The sequence below is a fragment of the Saimiri boliviensis genome, chromosome 14, assembly GCF_048565385.1.
Source record: "Saimiri boliviensis isolate mSaiBol1 chromosome 14, mSaiBol1.pri, whole genome shotgun sequence".
NCBI classification, from domain to species: Eukaryota; Metazoa; Chordata; class Mammalia; order Primates; family Cebidae; genus Saimiri; species Saimiri boliviensis.
Window position 1 is genome coordinate 75,623,330 of NC_133462.1, and position 20,776 is coordinate 75,644,105.

At 36.2% G+C, this 20,776-nt stretch overlaps 1 protein-coding gene across 2 annotated transcripts in view; it reads left to right on the forward strand.

Moving 5' to 3' along the window:
• The window catches only part of DNAH14 (dynein axonemal heavy chain 14), a 376,422-nt gene that overhangs the window by 40,956 nt on the left and 314,690 nt on the right, over positions 1 to 20,776 (forward strand). The window contains exons 9-10 of one of the 2 annotated variants that reach the window (XM_074385260.1): positions 11,016 to 11,160; positions 14,556 to 14,687. In XM_074385260.1, coding sequence (XP_074241361.1) covers positions 11,016 to 11,160; positions 14,556 to 14,687 — 277 coding nt within the window. Of the gene's footprint in view, positions 1 to 11,015; positions 11,644 to 14,555; positions 14,688 to 20,776 lie in introns of those variants that run through there. The other variant, XM_074385258.1, reaches the window with a different exon arrangement.

Here is a 20,776-nt window from a genome sequence, read left to right on the forward strand (position 1 = left end):
TGATCATGTGACTTTTTTCTTCTTTAGCATATTAATATGGTAAAGGACAATTATGGATTTTTGAATACCAAGCCAGCTTTGCATCCCTGGAATAAATCCCTATTGGTCATGATACATAATGCTTTTTACATATTTTAGCGAGTATTCTTGGCTAATATTTTGCTACAGATCTTTGCATGAGGAATGATGGTCTGTAGTGTTTTTTTTTTTTTTTTTTTTTATTAACATTACTTGGTTTTGATACCAGAATTTTACTAGCTTCATAAAATAAACTGGAAAGTATTTCTTTTTCCTCTTATTTTCCAGGAGAAATTGTATAGAATTGGTATTAATTCTTCTCTATTTTTCTGACTTAAATGATGTTATGTATTTATTTACTTTTACTGTACAATGACATTATAGTTGTATATATTTATGAGATACAAAATGATGTTAAAGTTTATGAATGCAATGTGAAATAATTAAATCAAGCTAGTAAACATATTTATCACCTCAAATACTTACATTTTGTGGTGAAAACATTTGAAATTTACTCTTAGCACTTTTGAAATGTACAGTACACACCATTATTAACTGTATGTATGTATATATATATAGTTAATATATATATTTTTTCTACTAAAAAAATTATATATATATTTTTAGTAGGGACAGGTATCTATATGTTCCATCCTTGTCCATGCAAAGGGCATGATCTTGTTCCTTTTTATGGCTGCATAGTATTCCATGGTGTATATGTACCACATTATCTTTATCCAGTCTATTGCTGGTGGAATTTGGGTTGATTCCATGTCTTTTCTATGTGAATAGTACTGCAATGAACATACTAGAAAAGGCTCAACATCATTGATCATTAGATAAATGCAAATCAAAACCACAATGAAATGGTTTGACATGGTTGTAATTTAATTGCATATGGATGTCCAGTTTCCCCAACACTATTTATTGAAGAGACTGTCCTTTATCCATTGTGTGTCCATGACACCTTTCTCAAAAATCAATTGTACATACATAGGTTGATTTCTGGGTTCCCCTTTCTGTTTTATTGGTATATACGTCTGATTTTTTTTTTTTTTTTTTGGCCAGTATCATGCAGTTTTAATTGCCATAGCTTTAAGGTTTAGTTTAAAATTAGGTAGTTTGATGCCTCCTGTTTTGTTCTTTTTGCCCATGATTGCCTTAGCTATTCAAAGTTTTGTGGTTCCATATGAATTTTAAGATTTTTTAAAAATTTATATAAAAATTACATCAATATTTTGATGGAGATTGCATTGAATATGTTAACATTTTAACATTAGTTCTTCCAGTCCATGAACACAGGATATTTTTTCATGTATTTGTGTCGTCTTCTATTTCTTTTTTTAAACATTTTATAGTTTTTAGTGTATAGATCTTTCACCTCATTGGTTAAATTTATTCCTATGTATTTTATTACTTGTTCTGTGGCTATTTGAATGCATTTTTTCCCTTGAGTATTTTCAGATGGTTTATCATTAGAGTATAGAAGTACTACTGATTTTTGTGTGTCCTTTTGTGTTCTGCAACTTTACTGTATTTGTTTATTCTAACATTTTGTTGGTGGAATCTTTAGGTTTTTCTTTATTTAAGAACATATCAGGAAACAGCAACACTTTTAATTTTTCTTTCCTATTAGGATGTCTTTTATTTCTTTTCCTTGCTTAACTGCTCAGATAAGAACTTCCAATACTATTTTGAATGGTAGTGGTGAGAGTGGAGATCCTTGTTTTGGGTTTCAGAAAGGACTTCAGTTTTTCTTTTCTTTCTTTCTTTTTTTTTTTTTTGAGACGGATTTTCGCTCTTGTTACCCAGGCTGGAGTGCAATGGCACAATCTCGGCTCACCGCAACCTCCGCCTCCTGGGTTCGGGCAATTCTCCTGCCTCAGCCTCCTGAGTAGCTGGGATTACAGGCACGTGCCACCATGCCCAGCTAATTTTTTGTATTTTTAGTAGAGACGGGGTTTCACCATGTTGACCAGGATGGTCTCGATCTCTCGACCTTGTGATCCACCCTCCTCGGCCTCCCAAAGTGCTGGGATTACAAGCTTGAGCCACCGCGCCCGGCCAGGACTTCAGTTTTTCGACCAACAAGCATAGTGTTCGCTGCAGGCTCATTATATATGGCCTTAAATGTGTTGAGGTACAATCCTTCTATCCTTAATTTGTTGAGGATTTTATCATGAAAAGATGTTGAATTTTGTCAAGTGCTTTTTCTGCATCTAATGAGATAATCATATGGTTTCTGCCCTTCATTCTGTTAATGTGATGTATCACATTTACTGATTTGTGCATGTTGAGCCATTCTTGGAAATCAGGGATAAATTCTAGTTGATTTTGGTAAATAATTCTTTTAATGTATTGTTGAATTTGGTTTGCTAGAATTTGGTTTAGATATTTGCATCCATGTTTAAGGACATTGGCTTGTAATTTCCTTTCATGTAATATTCTTGTTTGGCTTTTGTATCATGGCAATGCTGGGCCTCATTAAAAAGAGTTTGGAACCATTCCTATTTCAATTTTTGAAAGGGTTCATGAGGTATTGGTGTCAGTTCACTAAATTTTTGGTAGTGTTCAGCTGTGAAGCCACCAGATCCTGTACTTTCTTTTATAAGAGATATAGTTACTGATTCCAGTGTCTATCTTGTTTTTGGTCTGTTCAGATTTTCTGTTTCTTTGTGATTAAGTCTTGGTAGGTAATATGTGTCTAGGATTTATTTGTTTCTTCTAGGTTATCAAATTTGCCAGTACAGAATTCATAACAGTCTTGTAGGATTCTTTGTATTTCTGTGGTATTAGTTGTAATGTTTTCTCTTTTGTTCTTGATTTTATTTAAGTTTTCTCTCTTTTTTTCTCAGTCTAGCTAAAGGTTTGTTAATCAAAAAAAATTTTTTTATTGTATTTTAAGTTCTGGGGTACATGTGCAGATCTTGGAGGATTGTTATATAGCTATACATATACCATGGTGGTTTGCTGCCCTATCACCTACATTAGGTATTTCTCCCAGTGTTATCCCTCCCCACTCTCCTCATCCCCTGCTATCCCTCCCCTAACCCACCAAACCCCAACAGACCCCAATGTGTGATGTTCACCTCCCTGTATCCATGTGTTCTCATTGTTCAAAACCCACTTATGAGTGAGAACATGTGGTATTTGGTTTGCTGTTCTTGTGCCAGTTTGTTGAGAATGATGGTTTCCAGCTTCATCCATGTCCCTGCAAAGGACATGAACTCATCTTTTTTTATGGCTGCATAGTATTTCATGGTGTATATGTGCCACATTTTCTTTATCTTGTCTATCATTGACGGGCATTTGGGTTGGTTCCAGGTCTTTGCTATTGTAAACAGTGCCTCAACGAACATATGTGTGCATATATCTTTATAATAGAATGATTTATAATCCTTTGGGTATATTACCGGTAATGGGATTGCTGGGTCAAATGGTATTTCTATTTCAAGATCCTTGAGGAATCACCACACTGTCTTCCACAATGGTTGAACTAATTTACACTCCCACCAACAGTGTACAAGCATTCCTATATCTCTGCATCCTCTCCAACATCTGTTGTCTCCAGATTTTATAATGATCGTCATTCTAACTGGTGTGAGATGGTATCTCAGTGTGGTTTTGATTTGCATTTCTCTAATGACCAGTGATGATGAGCATTTTTTCATATGTTTGTTGGCCTCATAAATGTCTTCTTTTGAAAAGTGTCTGTTCAAATCCTTTGCCCACTTTTTGATGGGGTTTTTTTTTTTTCGTGTATATTTGTTTTAGTTCTTTGTAGGTTCTGGGTTGACAGTTACTTTCTTTCAGCACTTGAAAAACATTGTGTCACTCCCTTCTAACCTCCATGGCCATTTGAATTGTTTTTCTCCTATAAAGTGTTTTAACTCTTGCTGATTTCAAGGTTTTATCTTTTGTGTTTAGTTTTCAGAAGTTTGATGTATCTTGGTATGGATTTCTTTGTCTTTATCCTGTTTTGAGTTCCCTCAGCTTCTTGAATCTCTAAGTTTGTACGTCTTTTGACAAATTTGGAATTGCTTCAGCCATTATTTCTTCTATTTCTTTGTCAGACTTGTAATTTTGTTTATAGTTTTCTAAATTAATTTCATATACATAACTTTTTGTAGTTCACTGAGCTTCATTAGGAGGATATTGCTGAATTATTTGTCTGCTATTTAATAGGTTTCCACTTCTTTAGGGCCAAGTGATGGGGCCTTATTAGTTTCTTTTGGAAGTGTCTTGATTTCCTGAGTCTTTGTAATTCCATGTTCTTGTGTTGATGTCTGCCTATAAGGACACAGGCACCTTTCAACTTTTATAGGTATTAGTTTTTTCTTTTTTTTTTTTTTGAGACAGAGTCTGGCTCTGTGGCCCAGGCATGATTGTGATTCCCTACAATCTTGACCTCCTGGGCTCAAGCAATCCTCCTCAGCTTCCTAAGTAGCTGGGACTACAGGTGCATGCCACCATATCCAGTGAATTATATATATGTATGTGTGTGTGTGTGTGTGTGTGTGTGTGTGTGTGTGTGTATATATATATATATATATATGTATGTATATATATATATATATTTTTTTTTTTTTTTTTTTTTTTTTTTGGGCAGAGATAGTGCCTCACTGTGTGTTGCCCAGGCTGGTCTTGAACTCCTGGGCTCAAGTGATCCACCTGTTTCAACCTTCCAAATTGTTGGAATCAGAGGTGTGAATCACCTGTGCCTGGCCATAGATTTTCTTTGGCAGAGATAGAACTTTCACTGTTGAGTCTAGGTTGTGATTCTGGGTGGACCAGCTGGTAATGACCTTGGGCAGGCAGAACTTGCTTTTGTGTTCTCAAGATTGCAGTGATGTTGCCTTTGATCTGAGTTAGGGTAGGAAAGCTGGCTGGGCTCTACTCCCTGGTGAGACCCTAACTGAACTCTGCAATCAAGCAGAACTGCTCGCTGGACACTACAATGGTCTTTTATCTGGCTGAGCCATGACATATATTCCCTGGTCTAACAGTACCTGTGATTGTGTTCTGCAGTTGGATGTGGTTGTGAGAGGAGCTCCAAGGTTAGGTGGAGTCAGTGCTTAGGATGGAGGGGACCAGCATCTATGCTTAGTAGAAATGCGCAGATGAGGTTTGCCTTTCTGCCTACGCAGGGCCTTAGGGTGGGCTTTGAGGCTGAACTGAGTGCTGTTTAGCTCCTGTGCTTCATTATATTGCACTGTGGTGGGTATCTCTCTCCCTGTATGGGGCCTTGGGATAGGGTCTGAAGCTGGGTTGGAGGCTGAGCCATCTAGGAATATAAGCCAGGCATCATTTCCCATCACTTCTGGGAGTGACTAGCTAGGATTTGTGAGGAGCTATGCTGTAAGCTGGTACCTCAGGTTGTATACTATCACTGGTATGTACACAGAACTGCCACCAAGGTCTGTAAGCCAGTTACCATGGGCTCTGAGATCTCCTTGCTTTATTTCTACCTGACCGCAGGTGGTCTAGTCATGCTCTTACCCTCTGTGTTCCCCATGAAGTGAGACTGGAGTGAGCTTCTTGGGAAGCATATCAGAATGCCAGGGAAACTAGATATCTGCTTTCTATTCTATTTTCTCATTGTAGAAACTGATATTTTTTTCTGTGTTGCACTGAGCCATCTTGGGGAAACACAGTGGGATCAAAGTCAGATCAATTTCTCTTATCCTTCAAAGGCAGTTTTTTTTTTTTAATTTTTAAATTTTTTATTTTTTGGATCTGTGTACTATGCTCCATGCAGCTTTCTCAGGCTTTCCCAAGTTTTGGGAACACAAAGGTGTTCTTGTCTCTGAATAGTTGCTAGTTGAACTTTCTATGGGGGATAACGAAGGCCTGAGACCCTATATATTTTGCCCTTTGACTGATATCTATCTGTGTTAATTCTTCTGTAAGCATTTGGTAGAAATGACCAGTGAAATAATCTGGGCCTGGAGAGTGCTTCTTTGGAAGTTTTAAAATTATGAATTTAATTTTCTTGATAGATATAGGGCTACTGAGATTATTCGTTTCATACTGAGTGTGTTGTTGTAGTTTGTGTTTTTTGAGGAACTGGTAGATTTCATCTAAGTTGCCAGATTTATGTATAGAATTATTCATGATATTTCCTTATGATACCTTCAATGTCTGCAGGGTATCCTGATACCCCTATTTCATTCCTGTTACCGATACTTTGTGTCTTTTCACTTTTTTTCAGTCTTATTTGAAGTTTACTTTATTGATGTTTGTAAGAATCAGCTCATTGTTTCATTAATTTTTCTCTATTGTTTTTCTTTTCTCCACTTCATTGATTTCTGCTCCTATCATTAAAATTCCTTTCCTTCTGTTTGCTTTGGGTTTCATTTGTCCTTTGTTTTCTAAGTTCTTAAAGTGAGAGCCTAGATTACTGATTTGGGACTGCCTCTTTAACATAGCATTCAGTGCTATAAAGTTCCATCAGCACTGGTTTAGCTGTATACCACATATTTTTATATGTTGTATTTTCATTGACTTCACTGAATTTTTAATTTTCCTTAAGTCTTCTTCTTTGACCCATTTAGCAGTGTTTTGTTCAATTTCCAGTGTTTCGAGATTTTATTGTTTTTTTAAAAATTACTGATTTCTAGTTTGATTTCATTGTGGTTAGAAATCAGTCTGTATGATTTAAAAAAAAACTTATTGAGTAGTTGTTGTTGTTGTTTCAAAGATATGGTCTTTATTGGCATATGTTCACGAGAACTTGAAAAGAATGTGTGTGCTTCTGTTAGGTGGAGTGTTCTACAGAACACTGCTTAGATCCACTTGGTTGATAAAGTTGTTTAGCTTTCTGTATCTTTGTTCATCTTCTACCTAGTTGTTTTGTCAATTGAGAGAGTGCTGAAGTCTCCAGCTGTAATTGTGGATTTGTCTCTTTTTCTTTTCAGTTCAGTTTTTGTTTGACATTTTGGAGCCTTATTGTTTGGTGCATACACTTTTAGAATTACTCTGTCTTCTTGGTAGATTGATTCTTTTATCATTATATAGTGACCCTCAATGTTTCTGGTAGTTTTCTTTGTTCTTTGTTCTGGTAGTTTATTAAATTTGGTATTAATATAGCCTTTATGTTTTCTTTTGATTCATGTTTATGCAATATCTTTTTTCTATCCTTTATGCCTATATTATATTTGAAGTGAGTTTCTTATAGACAGCATATAGTTATACCATGTTTTTCAACCCATTCTACCAATCTCTGTCTTTTAATTGCTGTATTTAGACCATGTACATTTAGTCTGATTATTTATATGGGCTTTAAGTTGTAAACCATTATTTTTAGATTCTGTTAGTTCTCTCTGCTGTTTATTTTTATGTTTTATTTTCCGTGCCTTGAACATTTTTAAGAATTCCATTTTATTTATAGTATTTTTTTCAATGTGTTTCTTTGTATAGCTTTTTTTTTTTTTTTTTTTTTTTTTTTTTTTTTTTTTTTTTTGAGACGGAGTTTCGCTCTTGTTACCCAGGCTGGAGTGCAATGGCGCGATCTCGGCTCACTGCAACCTCCGCCTCCTGGGTTCAAGCAATTCTCCTGCCTCAGCCTCCTGAGTAGCTGGGATTACAGGCAAGCGCCACCATGCCCAGCTAATTTTTTGTATTTTTATTAGAGACAGGGTTTCACCATGTTGACCAGGATGGCCTCGATCTCTCGACCTCGTGATCCACCCGCCTCAGCCTCCCAAAGTGCTGGGATTACAGGCTTGAGCCACCGCGCCCGGCTTCTTTGTATAGTTTTTTTAGTGGTTGCTATGGTATACAATTATATATACATTACAGTCTATTGGTGTTATAATTTTATCAGTTTGAATTATATGTAGAAACCTTTGTGTTTCTTTACCTTCCTGTTTTTAATATATTGTCTTAGTTTTTATGCATACATTTGGTATCAAACAGTGTTATAATTTTTGCTTTTGTCATCAAATAGAATTTGGAAAACTCATGAGAGGAAGATTCTATTGGCTTATATTTTTATCACATTTTTTTCTTCCTTTTTAATGTTGCAATATTCCTTCTTTTATTGTTTGCATGTTTGATTTCTATTTAAAGAATTTTCTGTAGCCATCCTCATACACAAGTTCTCTTACCTTTCCTTTGTCTTAGAATGTCTCAATTTCCTCTTCATTGATGAACATTTTTGCTAGATAAAGGATTCTGGGTTGACAGTTACTTTCTTTCAGCACTTGAAAAACATTGTGTTACTCCCTTCTAACCTCCATGGTCATTTGAATTGTTTTTCTCCTATAAAGTGTTTTAACTCTTGCTGATTTCAAGGTTTTATCTTTTGTGTTTAGTTTTCAGAAGTTTGACTTTGATGTATCTTGGTGTGGATTTCTTTGTCTTTATCCTGTTTTGAGTTCCCTCAGCTTCTTGAATCTCTAGGTTTGTACGTCTTTTGACAAATTTGGAATTGCTTCAGCCATTATTTCTTCAAGTATTTTTTTTTTTTTTTTTTTAGCCCTGCCTTCTTTAGCCTCTCCGTCTGGGACTCCAGACACAAACACTAGATCAATTTTGTAAGCCCACAGGTGAATGAAGAGTTGCTCTTTTTTTTTTTTTTTTTTTTTGAGATGGAGTTTCATTCTGTTGCCCAGGCTGAATGCAGTACAGTGCCGTGATCTCGGCTCACTGCAACCTCTGCCTCCTGGGTTCAAGCGATTGACTTCTATCATTTTTTTCCCTGTTGTTTAGATTGGATAATTTCTGTTTCTCTGTCAGTTCACTGATTTGTTTCTCTGTCTACTTCGTTCTGTCATTGAATTCATTCGTTGAGTTTTTTGTATTTCTGTCATTGTATTTTTTAATTCTAAAATTTCCTTTTGGTGGTTCTTTATGTCTTCTATTTCTTTACATATTACCACCCAGTGGGGAAAAATGTCCAAGCTCCCTATTTTGCTTTCCCTGAAATCCCTCTTTGGAGGCATTAAGGGTGCGTTATAATAATTTGCCAAGGTAAAACTCTAGGCTTTCCACTCACTCATTTTTTCACTGTAGTATTCAGCTGGAATAGAATACTTATTATCTAAATGCTTGTCATTGTAGGCTGCCCTTTTTCTGGTCCTTTAGCTAGACAATGGACTTTTTATTTATTTATTTTTTTAATAAAATCTGCACCCATTGGTGTTTCTAGGTTACTGGTTTCTTCAGCTTTAATAAGTCTAGGACAGGCGTCCCCAAACTTTTTACACAGGGGGCCAGTTCACTGTCCCTTAGACTGTTGGTGGGCCGCCACATACTGTGCTCCTCTCACTGACCACCAGTGAAAGAGGTGCCCCTTCCTGAAGTGTGGCAGGGGGCCAGATAAATGGCCTCAGGGGGCCGCATGCGGCCCACGGGCTGTAGTTTGGGGACACCTGGTCTAGGATATATCAGGCAAAAAGAAAACCCAGTGAACTTACTACCATGTCATTCCTAGCCATCTTGCCTTTTCTTCCCCACCTTTCAGTGTCTTGCTATGTTTGCTTTTATGTAGTGTCCAGAGTTTTTAATTGTACTGACCAGGAAGAACAGTGAAAAATATGTCTCTTTCATTTTTCCTGGAATCCAGTACCTGAATTTTAATAGTCTTTTGTGATATGTTCCTTAATGCCAAGCAATTCTAGTTTGTGTGTGAGTTATGTTTTGGAGAATGTATTTTGCTTTCTTTTGTAATAAAATAGCAATTTGTGGTGAGTTCCTTATAATACTTATGCTTGAAGACAATCATCAATCAATGCATTATTTTTCTCTTGTTATGTCATACATTACAGCTCTAATTTTTTTCATGTTTTCCATACCTATAATTATTTTTATGTGCACCCTCCCCATTTTCTTCATCTCTATGTTGAAATGTGCAGACAAAAATTGAATACATTTTTAAAGGAAAAAAAGAAAACTTTAAACCATCACTGGGTAGTGTGAGTTTATTATTACCTAAATTTTGATATTTACCCTCTTGCTAATAAATACTGAGATTGTGTTTGCATTTTGTGATATTTTACTTTCCATGATGTGCCACATGTCTTTAACATAATCCGTCTCTCTGCAGCAGATACTTAGAGGGATGTCATCAAATTCTTCTATGTCTAGGAATAGTTTTATGTTATGTAAGGCTTATATAATTAGGAAGGGTTCTTTAAGATAAATAGTACAAAGCTTTGGAATAGGTAAATGACAGACCTATGAAGCTTAAACTTCACTAGCTTTATAATATATAAAGTCCTCAACTGTAAGAAAGAAGGAAGGGCTAATTTCTGATTATTATATTTTCTGTATATTATGAACTTGATAACCCTTAAAAATCAGCCACTCCAAAGGGATATTTCAGGGCAGAAGGCCCCCTCTTCTCCACACACTGTTGCACAGGGAAGTTTGCTTTACTTGATCCAATTTTTAAGGCACCTCATCTCTTCTACTCTGCTGTTTTCTCCCCAAGTTCTGTCCTTCTATTATTTCCAGTGTAGTTAGTAATGATTTGTCTTACCTTTGTGACCATTATTTAGACTAGTAGAAAAAGGCAGAGAAAAGAAAAGGACTCTTCTTTGTTTTAGGATCTAGGTAGTTGGAAATTTTAAGAAACATTCTCCCAGTGGTCCCTATTCCAGTTAGTGTTTTTTTCCTGTAATTGGGAGAAAAGTATATTGAAGGAATTTATTTGGATTTAGTGAATTTAATAAATTGAGAACATATAATTCATCTTAGATAATACTTCCTCATATTTCAAAATTATTAGGATGCAGTGGCATAACAGAATAATATCATCACTTGTTTCTCCCTCCTATTTTGTTCTTATTTAACACACCTAGTACCCAAAACCTTGCCTACAACATTATCATCCAAACACAACTCCTAATGTTTACTAATCATTATCATTTAAAATGGGTAGATGTAAAGCATTTTGACTATAAGGATATTAACTAAACCATACTACTTACCTCTAAATTAATTTTATTCATTTTGAATGAGAGATACATCTATAGAATTTTTTTAACTTTCAGGTCATTTTTGTATCACCACCTTTTTTTGGCTGATGACTTATTTCAGGCCTGTTTGCTATATATAAGAGGACTTTGTGAAGATGCAATTAATCTCAAAAATTATAATGAACATGAAAATAATCTATCTGCCATATGCCTTGTAAAGGTGAGTAGAAGTATACTACTGTAAGCTGATATTGGTATATAGAAACTAGGAAGAACAAACAGCATTTTGAATTTAAAAAAATACAGATTTCTAAATTCATAAATAAACCATCTCTTTTGATGACTACTGTTGTAAAATATCTGCAAAGGACGTGAGTTTTTTGCAGTAAATTTTAATAGATAATGTTTCTTATGATTTCTTTCTTATGCCTAACCTAAGTATATAAGACCCTTTATTTTCAAATGTATTTCCAAATATGTAATATTATTTAAAATAATAAGTTATCTCATACATAATAGCTACTTACCAGCTATTCTTCCCTTATATAACATGTCAAAATATTATAAGTTTTAATTCAGAAGATTTGGTTAGATTATGAATTCTCCTATGTCAAGATTCTAGAAATGAGCCTCTTAATGGAATAATTTAATTTAATTTATATAAGATAGCTCTTTTGAAGTGGTTAAGTACCTAGAACTAATTTAGTCTACAGTTGAACAAGATTCTAGCAGTTTTAACCTTACTCCCAATGTATAAGAGGGAAAAGTAAAATTGATAGAGTTATCTAGACTTAGAGGAATTCTAAAGGGGCTTGGACAAGTTAAATATTTGATAATTAGCTCAAAAATCAGTTATTGACTACCTACATGTGAAAGAATCAATACTTATAAATCAACATCTATGTTTAGAATTGATTATGTGTAGTAATTGATACATAGTAGGTACTCAACAATAGTCTTTGAGTGAATAAATCAAAGAATAAATCAATGAAGGAGGAGGAATTATAATCACATAGATATGTATTTTGTATACTTATATTGAGAATATTTATATTTCAAAATGTTTAAAGTCACCTTAAGTAGGAGCCATTTCACAGAGGAATCTTCGTGATTTGGTTTTTATGTAGAAGGAAATAGGATATGATTTTCATGTAAAAGGAAGTAAAATAACCTGTGATATTAGATTGTTTTGTAAATGACCGAGTGACAAAATTAATTAATTAATTTTTAATGATGGGTGGGAAGGCATAAAAAACTTCAAAATATCTTTGAAGTTTGTGCCTTAAATTCTAATGAGTGATAGAGAACATTACTAGTGATAGAGAGAAATGTTAGGACTCTTTCCTAGAGACAGTAGGCCATGTCAACTTTCATATAGAACATCAGGAGGAAAACAACAAACTTTTCCAGACAATATGTAAGTATTTATTATCTATTATATGCAAAGTGCTGGGCAAAGGAGATGAATACAAAGTGAAAAACAATGCTTTGCTATTTTCAATCTGCTTACAGTTCATGGGAAGACATTGTTCTTTACATATAAAAATGAAAAGTAATTCTAGAGGTAGTTTCTTTGATTTGCTAATCATTCTACCTAAGTAATTAGCAAAGTATAAAGTAAGGAATGTTTACTGGCAAATAATACATGTAAAACAGTCATGTTATGAATATCCAGAGGAGGCAGAGACTAGCCTTATTTAAAATTAAAGTTAGGTCATGTCTCATATTTTGAGCTAGACTGTGCTGGATTTGAATAGCCATAGAGAAGGAGGAGATAAGGCAGTGAAATAAGGAATATAAATGTGAGTAAGGCATTTAATATATAGTTGATTTGAAAGTTAGATTGGCTCATGAATGTCAGGCTAAGAATAACATAGTAATGGAAAAGTAGGATTTCAATCTGCCCATGGGGCAGGGGCACTCCTAGTGGTGATTGTTATGAGGGCAGTTTACAAGAATGGGAATTTCTGTGACTGTATTTGGAAAAGCCAGGTTCAGATGGAGGAAGAACAGAGATTCATAGTCCGGAGAACCAAGCTGGGGTCAGAAGTCAAGGTTGCTAGTTGTGCATTAGAATTGGAAGGCTATGCATAGCTCAGGGATGAAGACACCAATGAAGACTGACAATGAGGATGTAAGGAGAATGAAGCAGGGTTATGAATGTGAAGAATGGGATTGTTCAGAAGTTAATGCCATTAATGGTGGTCATAAGTGTACTCTGCTAGGATGAAAGCATACCTTTAAAGAGGATGGAATTTCTAGAACTGGAAATATGTTTTTTGTTCAAATCTTTACTTTCAAATGGAGGGAACATTATGCTTTTTTATTACCAGAGATTAATTCTTAGCTTAGTTGATGGAGATTTCTCCTGGCTAGATTCTGAGTGAATTTTGAATAAAATTCACCTTTTTGAACAAAACTTAGTTCTAGAGAGATTGTCACTTATCCAGTTGACAGAATCATGTAGAGTTAAGACCTTGGATCTTTCTTCATATTTCAGTGAAGTTTGTTTTATTGAGCAGTATTTTAGTGCTTAATAAAAATGTAAATATTTGTGTCCCACTCCTTTAGCAGGAGAGGGCAGTGAATGGTGCTGGCAATCTACGTTTTAAATAGGTTCCTCAGTTAACTCTTATGCAGGATAAATTTTGAGAACTACTCTTAAAGAACAACTATTCAAAGTTTTTGAACGTGGTATTTTAGGAAAATTATTTTGATACTGATTTGTGGGAAAAATTGGAAGTGGAGAGATACTTTGGTAATAGCAATCAATTATTATAGTACTGGAAAAATGCAGGCATAAGCAATAAAGACTTTAATTAGGATGTTGCCAGTAAGACCAGAAAGGAAGTGAGATTTGGGGAAAATTCAGACTTGGTAGTCAGATATGGGACCAGGAGAGTGGAAAGTTAAAGAGTAAATCCAAAATTTTGAGCAAGAGCAGTACTTTTCAATCCCTTTTGTTGTGGGAAGATACACTTATTAATTTTAATAGTATAACTAGGGATAAAGATATCTATATTAATGAAAATATATTTTGTCAAGAGAATTAACACAGTTTAGGAAAAATAATACTGAAAGAAGGAAGAATGATGGCATATACATGCATGGATGGAACATTACGTTTTTGTATTACCAGAGGTTAATTCATAGCATAGTTGATGGAGATTTCTTCCTTTTATAGGTTCTGAATGAATTCTGAATAAAATTAACCTTATTTGAATTATTTAATTTTTCCCTCTTCATGGTGTATTTTATCTTTGTGTTTTACATTTTTACAGGTAATTGTGACTTCAAAAGTAAAAGTAATTTCTGGGATTGGTGGATTCTCTGTGTGCATAAAAGTTTCAAAAATGTATCAGCTCTTGAATTTTCTGCTTCAGTTTAATCTTAGTTGTTATTTAAAACAATAATATATTTGTCTATATTTCAATCAAGATTTAGTTAGATTTACCAAGTGTTTAAATTTGAAAAACATGTAAGTCATATGGGATATACGTAAGAAAATGTAAAATATGGGGATCTTCTTTATGACATGAAAGATGACCAAATATTTTCTTTTTAAAGTATGAATTTTGACTTTCTAACACTTAATATTTACTATTATCTAATTAGCTGGATAGTTCTCGAACATATTCTCTAGATGAATTTTGTGAAGAGCAGTTACAGCAAGCTACCCAGGCACTGAAACAACTTGAGGACATCAGAGATAAAGCAATTTCAGAGATGAAAAGTACTTTTTTAAAGGTAATTCTTTAATTATATAATATTTATCAAAGTGGCAATTTACTGGCTGAAGCAATTGATACAAATTGCATCCCTGGAAAAAGTGTCTGAAATGGGACGGTGAGGAAGGAAGATGGTTAATTAACCAAATAACTGGTAGTATGTTTTGTTATATATAAGAATTTTTCCAAGTGCAGTGTGAAATGCAAAGAAACATATATATATATATATATATATATATATATATATAATGCATATATGTATGTATCTATATGTAACTTATGACATTTAATACATTTAAATGCTAAAGATGATGATTCTCAAACTTTAGTAGCCAGAAGAATCACCTAGGAGGCTGTATAAAAAAAAGATTTCTGTTTCAATAGGCACAGCCTGAGGATGTACATTTCTTTATTATTATTTTGTTAATGTTTTTTCTTATACTCTTAAGTTCTGGGATACATGTGCAGAATGTGCAGGTTTGTTACACACATATACATATGCCATAGTGGTTTGCTGCAACCATCAACCCCTCATCTACATTAGGTATTTCTCCTAATGCTATCCCTCCCCTTGCCTCCCACCCTCGGACAGGCCCTGGTGTGTGCTGGTCTCCTCTGTGTTCCCATATGTTTACATTGTTTAACTCCCACTTATGAATGAGAACATGGGGTGTTTGGTTTTCTGTTCCTGTGTCAGTTTGTTAAGAATGATGATTTCCAGCTTCATCCATGTCTCTGCAAAGGACATGAACTCATCCTTTTTATGGCTGCATAGTATTCCATGGTGTATAAGTGCCACATTTGCTTTATCCAGTCTGTCATAAATGGGCAGTTGAGTTGGTTCCAAGTCTTTTTAGTAGCCTGATTAACATATATTGGAATTTAACTTTATCAATAACTTTCATTAAAACTTTACTACATGTTCATACTGTATTTAAACATTAGACAAAAAGAACATGATTTATATGTGCTGAAGCCTGTAAAGTCTGGTGTCTCACTTATAAGCCAAATAGAAACAGCTCCAGTCTGCAGTTTCAGTTTTCTGCATATGGCTGACCAGTTTTCCCAGCACCATTTGTCAAATAGGGAATCCTTTCCCTATTGCTTGTTTTTATCAGGTTTGTCAAAGATCAGATGGTTGTAGATGTTTGGTGTTATTTCTGAGGCCTCTGTTCTGTTCCATTGGTCTATATATCTGTTTTTGTGTCAGTACTATGCTGTTTTTGTTACTATGGACTTGTAGTATATTTTAAAGTCTGGTAGTGTGATGCCTCCAGTTTTGTTCTTTTTGCCTGGGATTGTATTGGCTATGCAGGCTCTATTTTGGTTCCATTTTTTTTTCTAATTCTGTAAAGAAAGTCAATGGTAGCTTGATGGGAATAGCATTGAATATATAAAACACTTTGGGCTATATGGCCATTTTTCACAATATTGATTCTTGATATCCATGAGCATGGAATGTTTTTCCATTTGTTTGTGTTCTTTTATTTCCTTGTGCAGTGGTTTGTAGTTCTCCATGAAGAGGTCCTTCACATCTCTTGTAAGTTGTATTTCTAGGTCTTTTATTATCTTTGTAGCAATTGCGAATGGGAGTTTGCTCATGATTTGACTCTCTGTCCATTATTGGTGTATAGGAATGCTTGCATTTTTTGCACATTGATTTTGTATTCTGAGACTGCTGAAGTTGTTTATCAGCTTAAGGAGTTTTTTGCCTGAAACAGTGGGGTTTTCTAAATATCCAATCATGTTATCTGCAAACAGTGATAATTTCACTTCCTCCCTTCCTATTTGAATACTCTTTATTTCTTTCTCTTGCCTGATTGCCCTGGCCAGAACTTCCAATACTGTGTTGAATAGGAGTGATGAGAGGGCATCTGTGTCTTGTGCCAGTTTTCAAAGGGAGTGCTTTTAGCTTTGGCCCATTCAGTATGATATTGGCTGTGGGTTTGTCATAAATAGCTCTTACTGTTTTGAGGTATGTTCCATTGATACCTAGTTTATTGAGTATTTTTAGCATGATGGGGTGTTGAATTTTATCAGAGGTCTTTTTTTGCATCTATTGAGACAATCATGTGGTGTCATTGGTTCTGTTTATGTGATGGATTACATTTACTGATTTGCATATATCGAAGCAGCCTTGTATCCCAGGGATGAAGCTGACTTGGTCGTGGTAGATAAGCTTTTTAATGTGCTGCTGGATTCAGTTTGCCAGTATTTTATTGAGGATTTTAATATTGATATTTATCAGGGATATTGGCCTGAAATTTTCTGTTTTTGTTGTGTCTCTGCCAGAGTTTGGTATGAGGATGATTCTGGCCTCATAAAATGAGCTAGGGAGGAGTCTCTCTTTTTCTATTGGTTGGAATAGTTTTAGAAGAAACAGTAGCAGCTCCTCTTTGTACCTCTGATAGAATTTGGTTTTGAATCCTTCTGGTCCTGGACATTGTTTTGGTTGGTAGGCTATTAATTACTGCCTTAATTTCAGAATTTGTTGTTGACCTATTCAGGGATTTGACTTCTTTCTGGTTTAGTTTTGGGAGAGTTCATGTGCCCAGGAATTTATTAGTTTCTTCTAGATTTTTCTAGTTTTTTTGCATAGAGGTGTTTATAGTATTCTCTGATGTTATTTTTGTAGGATCAGTGGTGATCTCCCTTTTATCATTTTTTATTGTGTCTATTTAATTATTCTTTTATTCTTTATTAGTCTTGCTAGTAGTCTATTTTGTTAGTCTTTTTGAAGAACCAGCTTCTGGATTTGTTGATCTTTTAAAGGATTTTTCGTGTCTTTATCTCCTTCTGTTCTGCCCTGATCTTAGTTATTTCTTGCCTTCTGCCGGATTTTGAATTTGTTTGCTCTTGCTTCTCTAGTTATTTTAATTGTGATGTTAGGGTGTTGATTTTAGATCTTTCCCATTTTCTCCTGTGGGCATTTAGTGCTATAAATTTCTCTCTAAGCACTAATTAGCTGTGTCCCAGAGATTATGGTACATTGTGTCTTTGTTCTCATTGGTTTCAAAGAACTTATTTATTTCTGCCTTCATTTCATTATTTACCCAGTAGTCATTCAGGAGCAAGTTGTTCAGTTTCAATGTAGTAGTGTGATTTTGCCTGAGTTTCTTAATCTTGAGTTCTAATTTGATTGCACTGTGGTCTGAGAGACTGTTTATTATAATTTCCATTCTTTTGCATTTGCTGAGCATTATTTTACTTCCAGTTTTATGGTCAGTTTTTGAATAAGTGCTACGTGGTGCTGAGAAGAATGTATATTCTGTTGATTTGGGGAGAGGTCTGTAGATACGTAATAGGTTTGCTTGGTCCAGAGCTGAGTTCAAGTCCTGAATATCCTTGTTAATTTTTTGTCTCATTGATCTGTCTAATATTCACAATAGGATGTTAAAACTCCTGGATGGAGCTCTTGCATCCCTTTTGTTGATGTTGATGCTATTTTTTTTCTCTTTGTTAGTTTTCCTTCTAACAGTTAGGTCCCTCTTCTGCAAGTCTGCTGGAGTTTGTTGGGGGTACACTCCAGACCCTGTTTGCCTGAGTATCAACAGCAGAGGCTGCAGAACAGCAAAGATTGCTACCTGCTCCTTTCTCTGGAAGCTTTGTCTCAGAGGGTCACCTGCCAGATGCCATGTGGAGCTCTCCTGTATGATGTATCTGTTGATCCATGCTGGGAGTTGTCTTCCAGTCAGGAGACATGGGGGCCAGGAACCCACTTGAGGAGGCAGTCTGTCCCTTAGCAGAGCTCGAGTGCTGTTCTGGTAGATCTGCTGTTTTCTTCAGAGCTGGCAGGCAGGAATGTTTAAGTCTCCTGAAACTGTGCCCACAGCCACCCCTTTCTTCAGTTGCTCTGTTCCAAGGAGATGGGATTTTGATCTGTAAGGCCCTGACTGGGGCTGCTGCCTGTCTTTCAGAGATGCCCTGTCGAGGGAGGAGGAATCTAGAGAGGCAGTCTGGCTACAGCAGCTTTGAGGCACTGCAGTGGGCTCCACCCAGTCTGAAATTCCTGGCAGCTTTGTTTACACTGTGGGGGGAAAACTGCCTACTCAAGCCTTAGTAATGGTGGGTGCCCCTCCCCCTACTAAGCTTGAGAGTGCCCGATCGACTTCACACTGCTATGCTGACAGCAAGAATTTCAAGTCAGTAGATCTTAGTTTGTTGGGCTCTTTGGAGTTGCAATCCACCGAGCAAGACCACTTGGCTCCCTGGCTTCAGCCCCTTCTCTGGGGAAGTAAATGGTTTTGTCTCGCTGGCATTCTAGGTGCCACTAGGGTACAGAAAACAACAACAACAACAACAACTGCAGCTATCTCAATGTCTGACTTGAGAGCCACCCAGTTTCGTGCATGAAACCCAGGGCCCTTGTGGTGGGAGCACCCAAGGGAATCTCCTGGTCTGTGGATTGCCAAGACCACAGGAAAAGTGTACTGTCTGTGCTGGATAGCTCTGTTCCTCATGGCACAGTCCCTCATGGCTTCCCTTGGCTAGGGGAGGGAGTTCCCCAACTCCTTGTACTTCTCAGGTGAGGCAGTGCCCCACCCTGGTTCTGCTCATTCTCCGTGGGCTGCACCCACTATCCAACCAGTTCCAGTGAGAAGAACCAGGTACCTCAGTTGGAAAAGCAGAAATCACCTGCCTTCTATGTTGGTCTCGCTGGGTGCTGCAGACTGGAGCTGTTTCTATTTGGCTTATAAGTGAGACACCAGACTTTACAGGCTTCAGCACATATAAATCATGTTCTTTTTGTCTAATGTTTAAATACAGTATGAACATGTAGTAAAGTTTTAATGAAAGTTATTGATAAAGTTAAATTCCAATATATGTTAATCAGGCTACTAAAAATACTGTAGACTCTGCTGGACTGCTGTTGCCAGCAGCCACTGCCATTGTGCTTTCTTATGAGGCTACTGCTACTTCACTGGAGTACTATTGCTGGCAGCCTCCTGCCAGAATGGGTTCACTCATAGCAACTCTCCTGCCCCCATCAGAGCAGTTCCCATCTGTGATGCCCATGCTGCCCCCGTTGTAACACTTTTGCTGACATCCTCCCACCAGATCATAGTCACTAATGACTGCACCACTGCCATACTGGAGTGCTTCCCACCCATGGCCACCCTTCTGCCCCCAGTGGAGTGCTATTGCCAGCAGTCTGGGAGCACCTTGGCCTCTCCAGCCCAGCTAGGCTTGCCCTTGATGGATCAGAGCACAAAGCTATGGGCCCAATCCCAGCCACCCAGGGTTAAAACATGCTGTCCAAGACTGTAGAAATGAGAGGTGGCCCACTGAAAGCATTCAGAAGCAAAGCCTTTCAACTTGACCTAACTTGCACCACAGCCAAACCCTTGAGGGCAATAAAGAACATAAAAAGAAAATGCCCAGTCCCAAGGACAACTTCAAAGAATAAAGGAACATCTGCCTTCACAGATAAGAAACAGGCATTGTAAGAACTCTACAACTCTAAAACCCAGAGTGTTTTCTTACCTCCAAAGAATCACACTAGCTCCCCAGCAAAGGTTCTTAACCTGATTGAAATTGCTGAAATGTCACACATTTAATTCAGAATCTGGGTGGCAAGGAAGCTCATCAAGGTGCAAGAGAATGTCAAAAACAAATCCAAGGAAAACAGTAAAATAATCCAAAAGCTGAAGGCCGACCTAACCATTTTAAGAAAGAACCAAACTGAACTTATGGATATGAAAAATTCACTACAAGAATTTGAAAATATAATTGGAGGCATTAATAGCCCAAGCCGAAGAAAGAATCTCAGAGCTTGAATAAATGGGCAAAGGATATGAACAGACACTTCTCAAAAGAAGACATACACGTAGCCAAGAAATATATTAAAAGTATGCTCATTATCACTGATCATTAGAGAAATGCAAGTCAAAACCACAATGAGATCTTATGCCAATCAGAATGGCTATTAAAAAGTCTAAAACCGATGTGGAGAAAAGGAAACACACACTCTGCTGGTAACAATGTCAGTTAGTTCAGCCCCCATGGAAAGCAGTGTGGAGGTTTCCCAAAGAACTTAAAACAGAACTACCATCCAAGCCAGCAATCCCTATACTGGGTATATGCCCAAAGGAAAATACATTGTTCTAC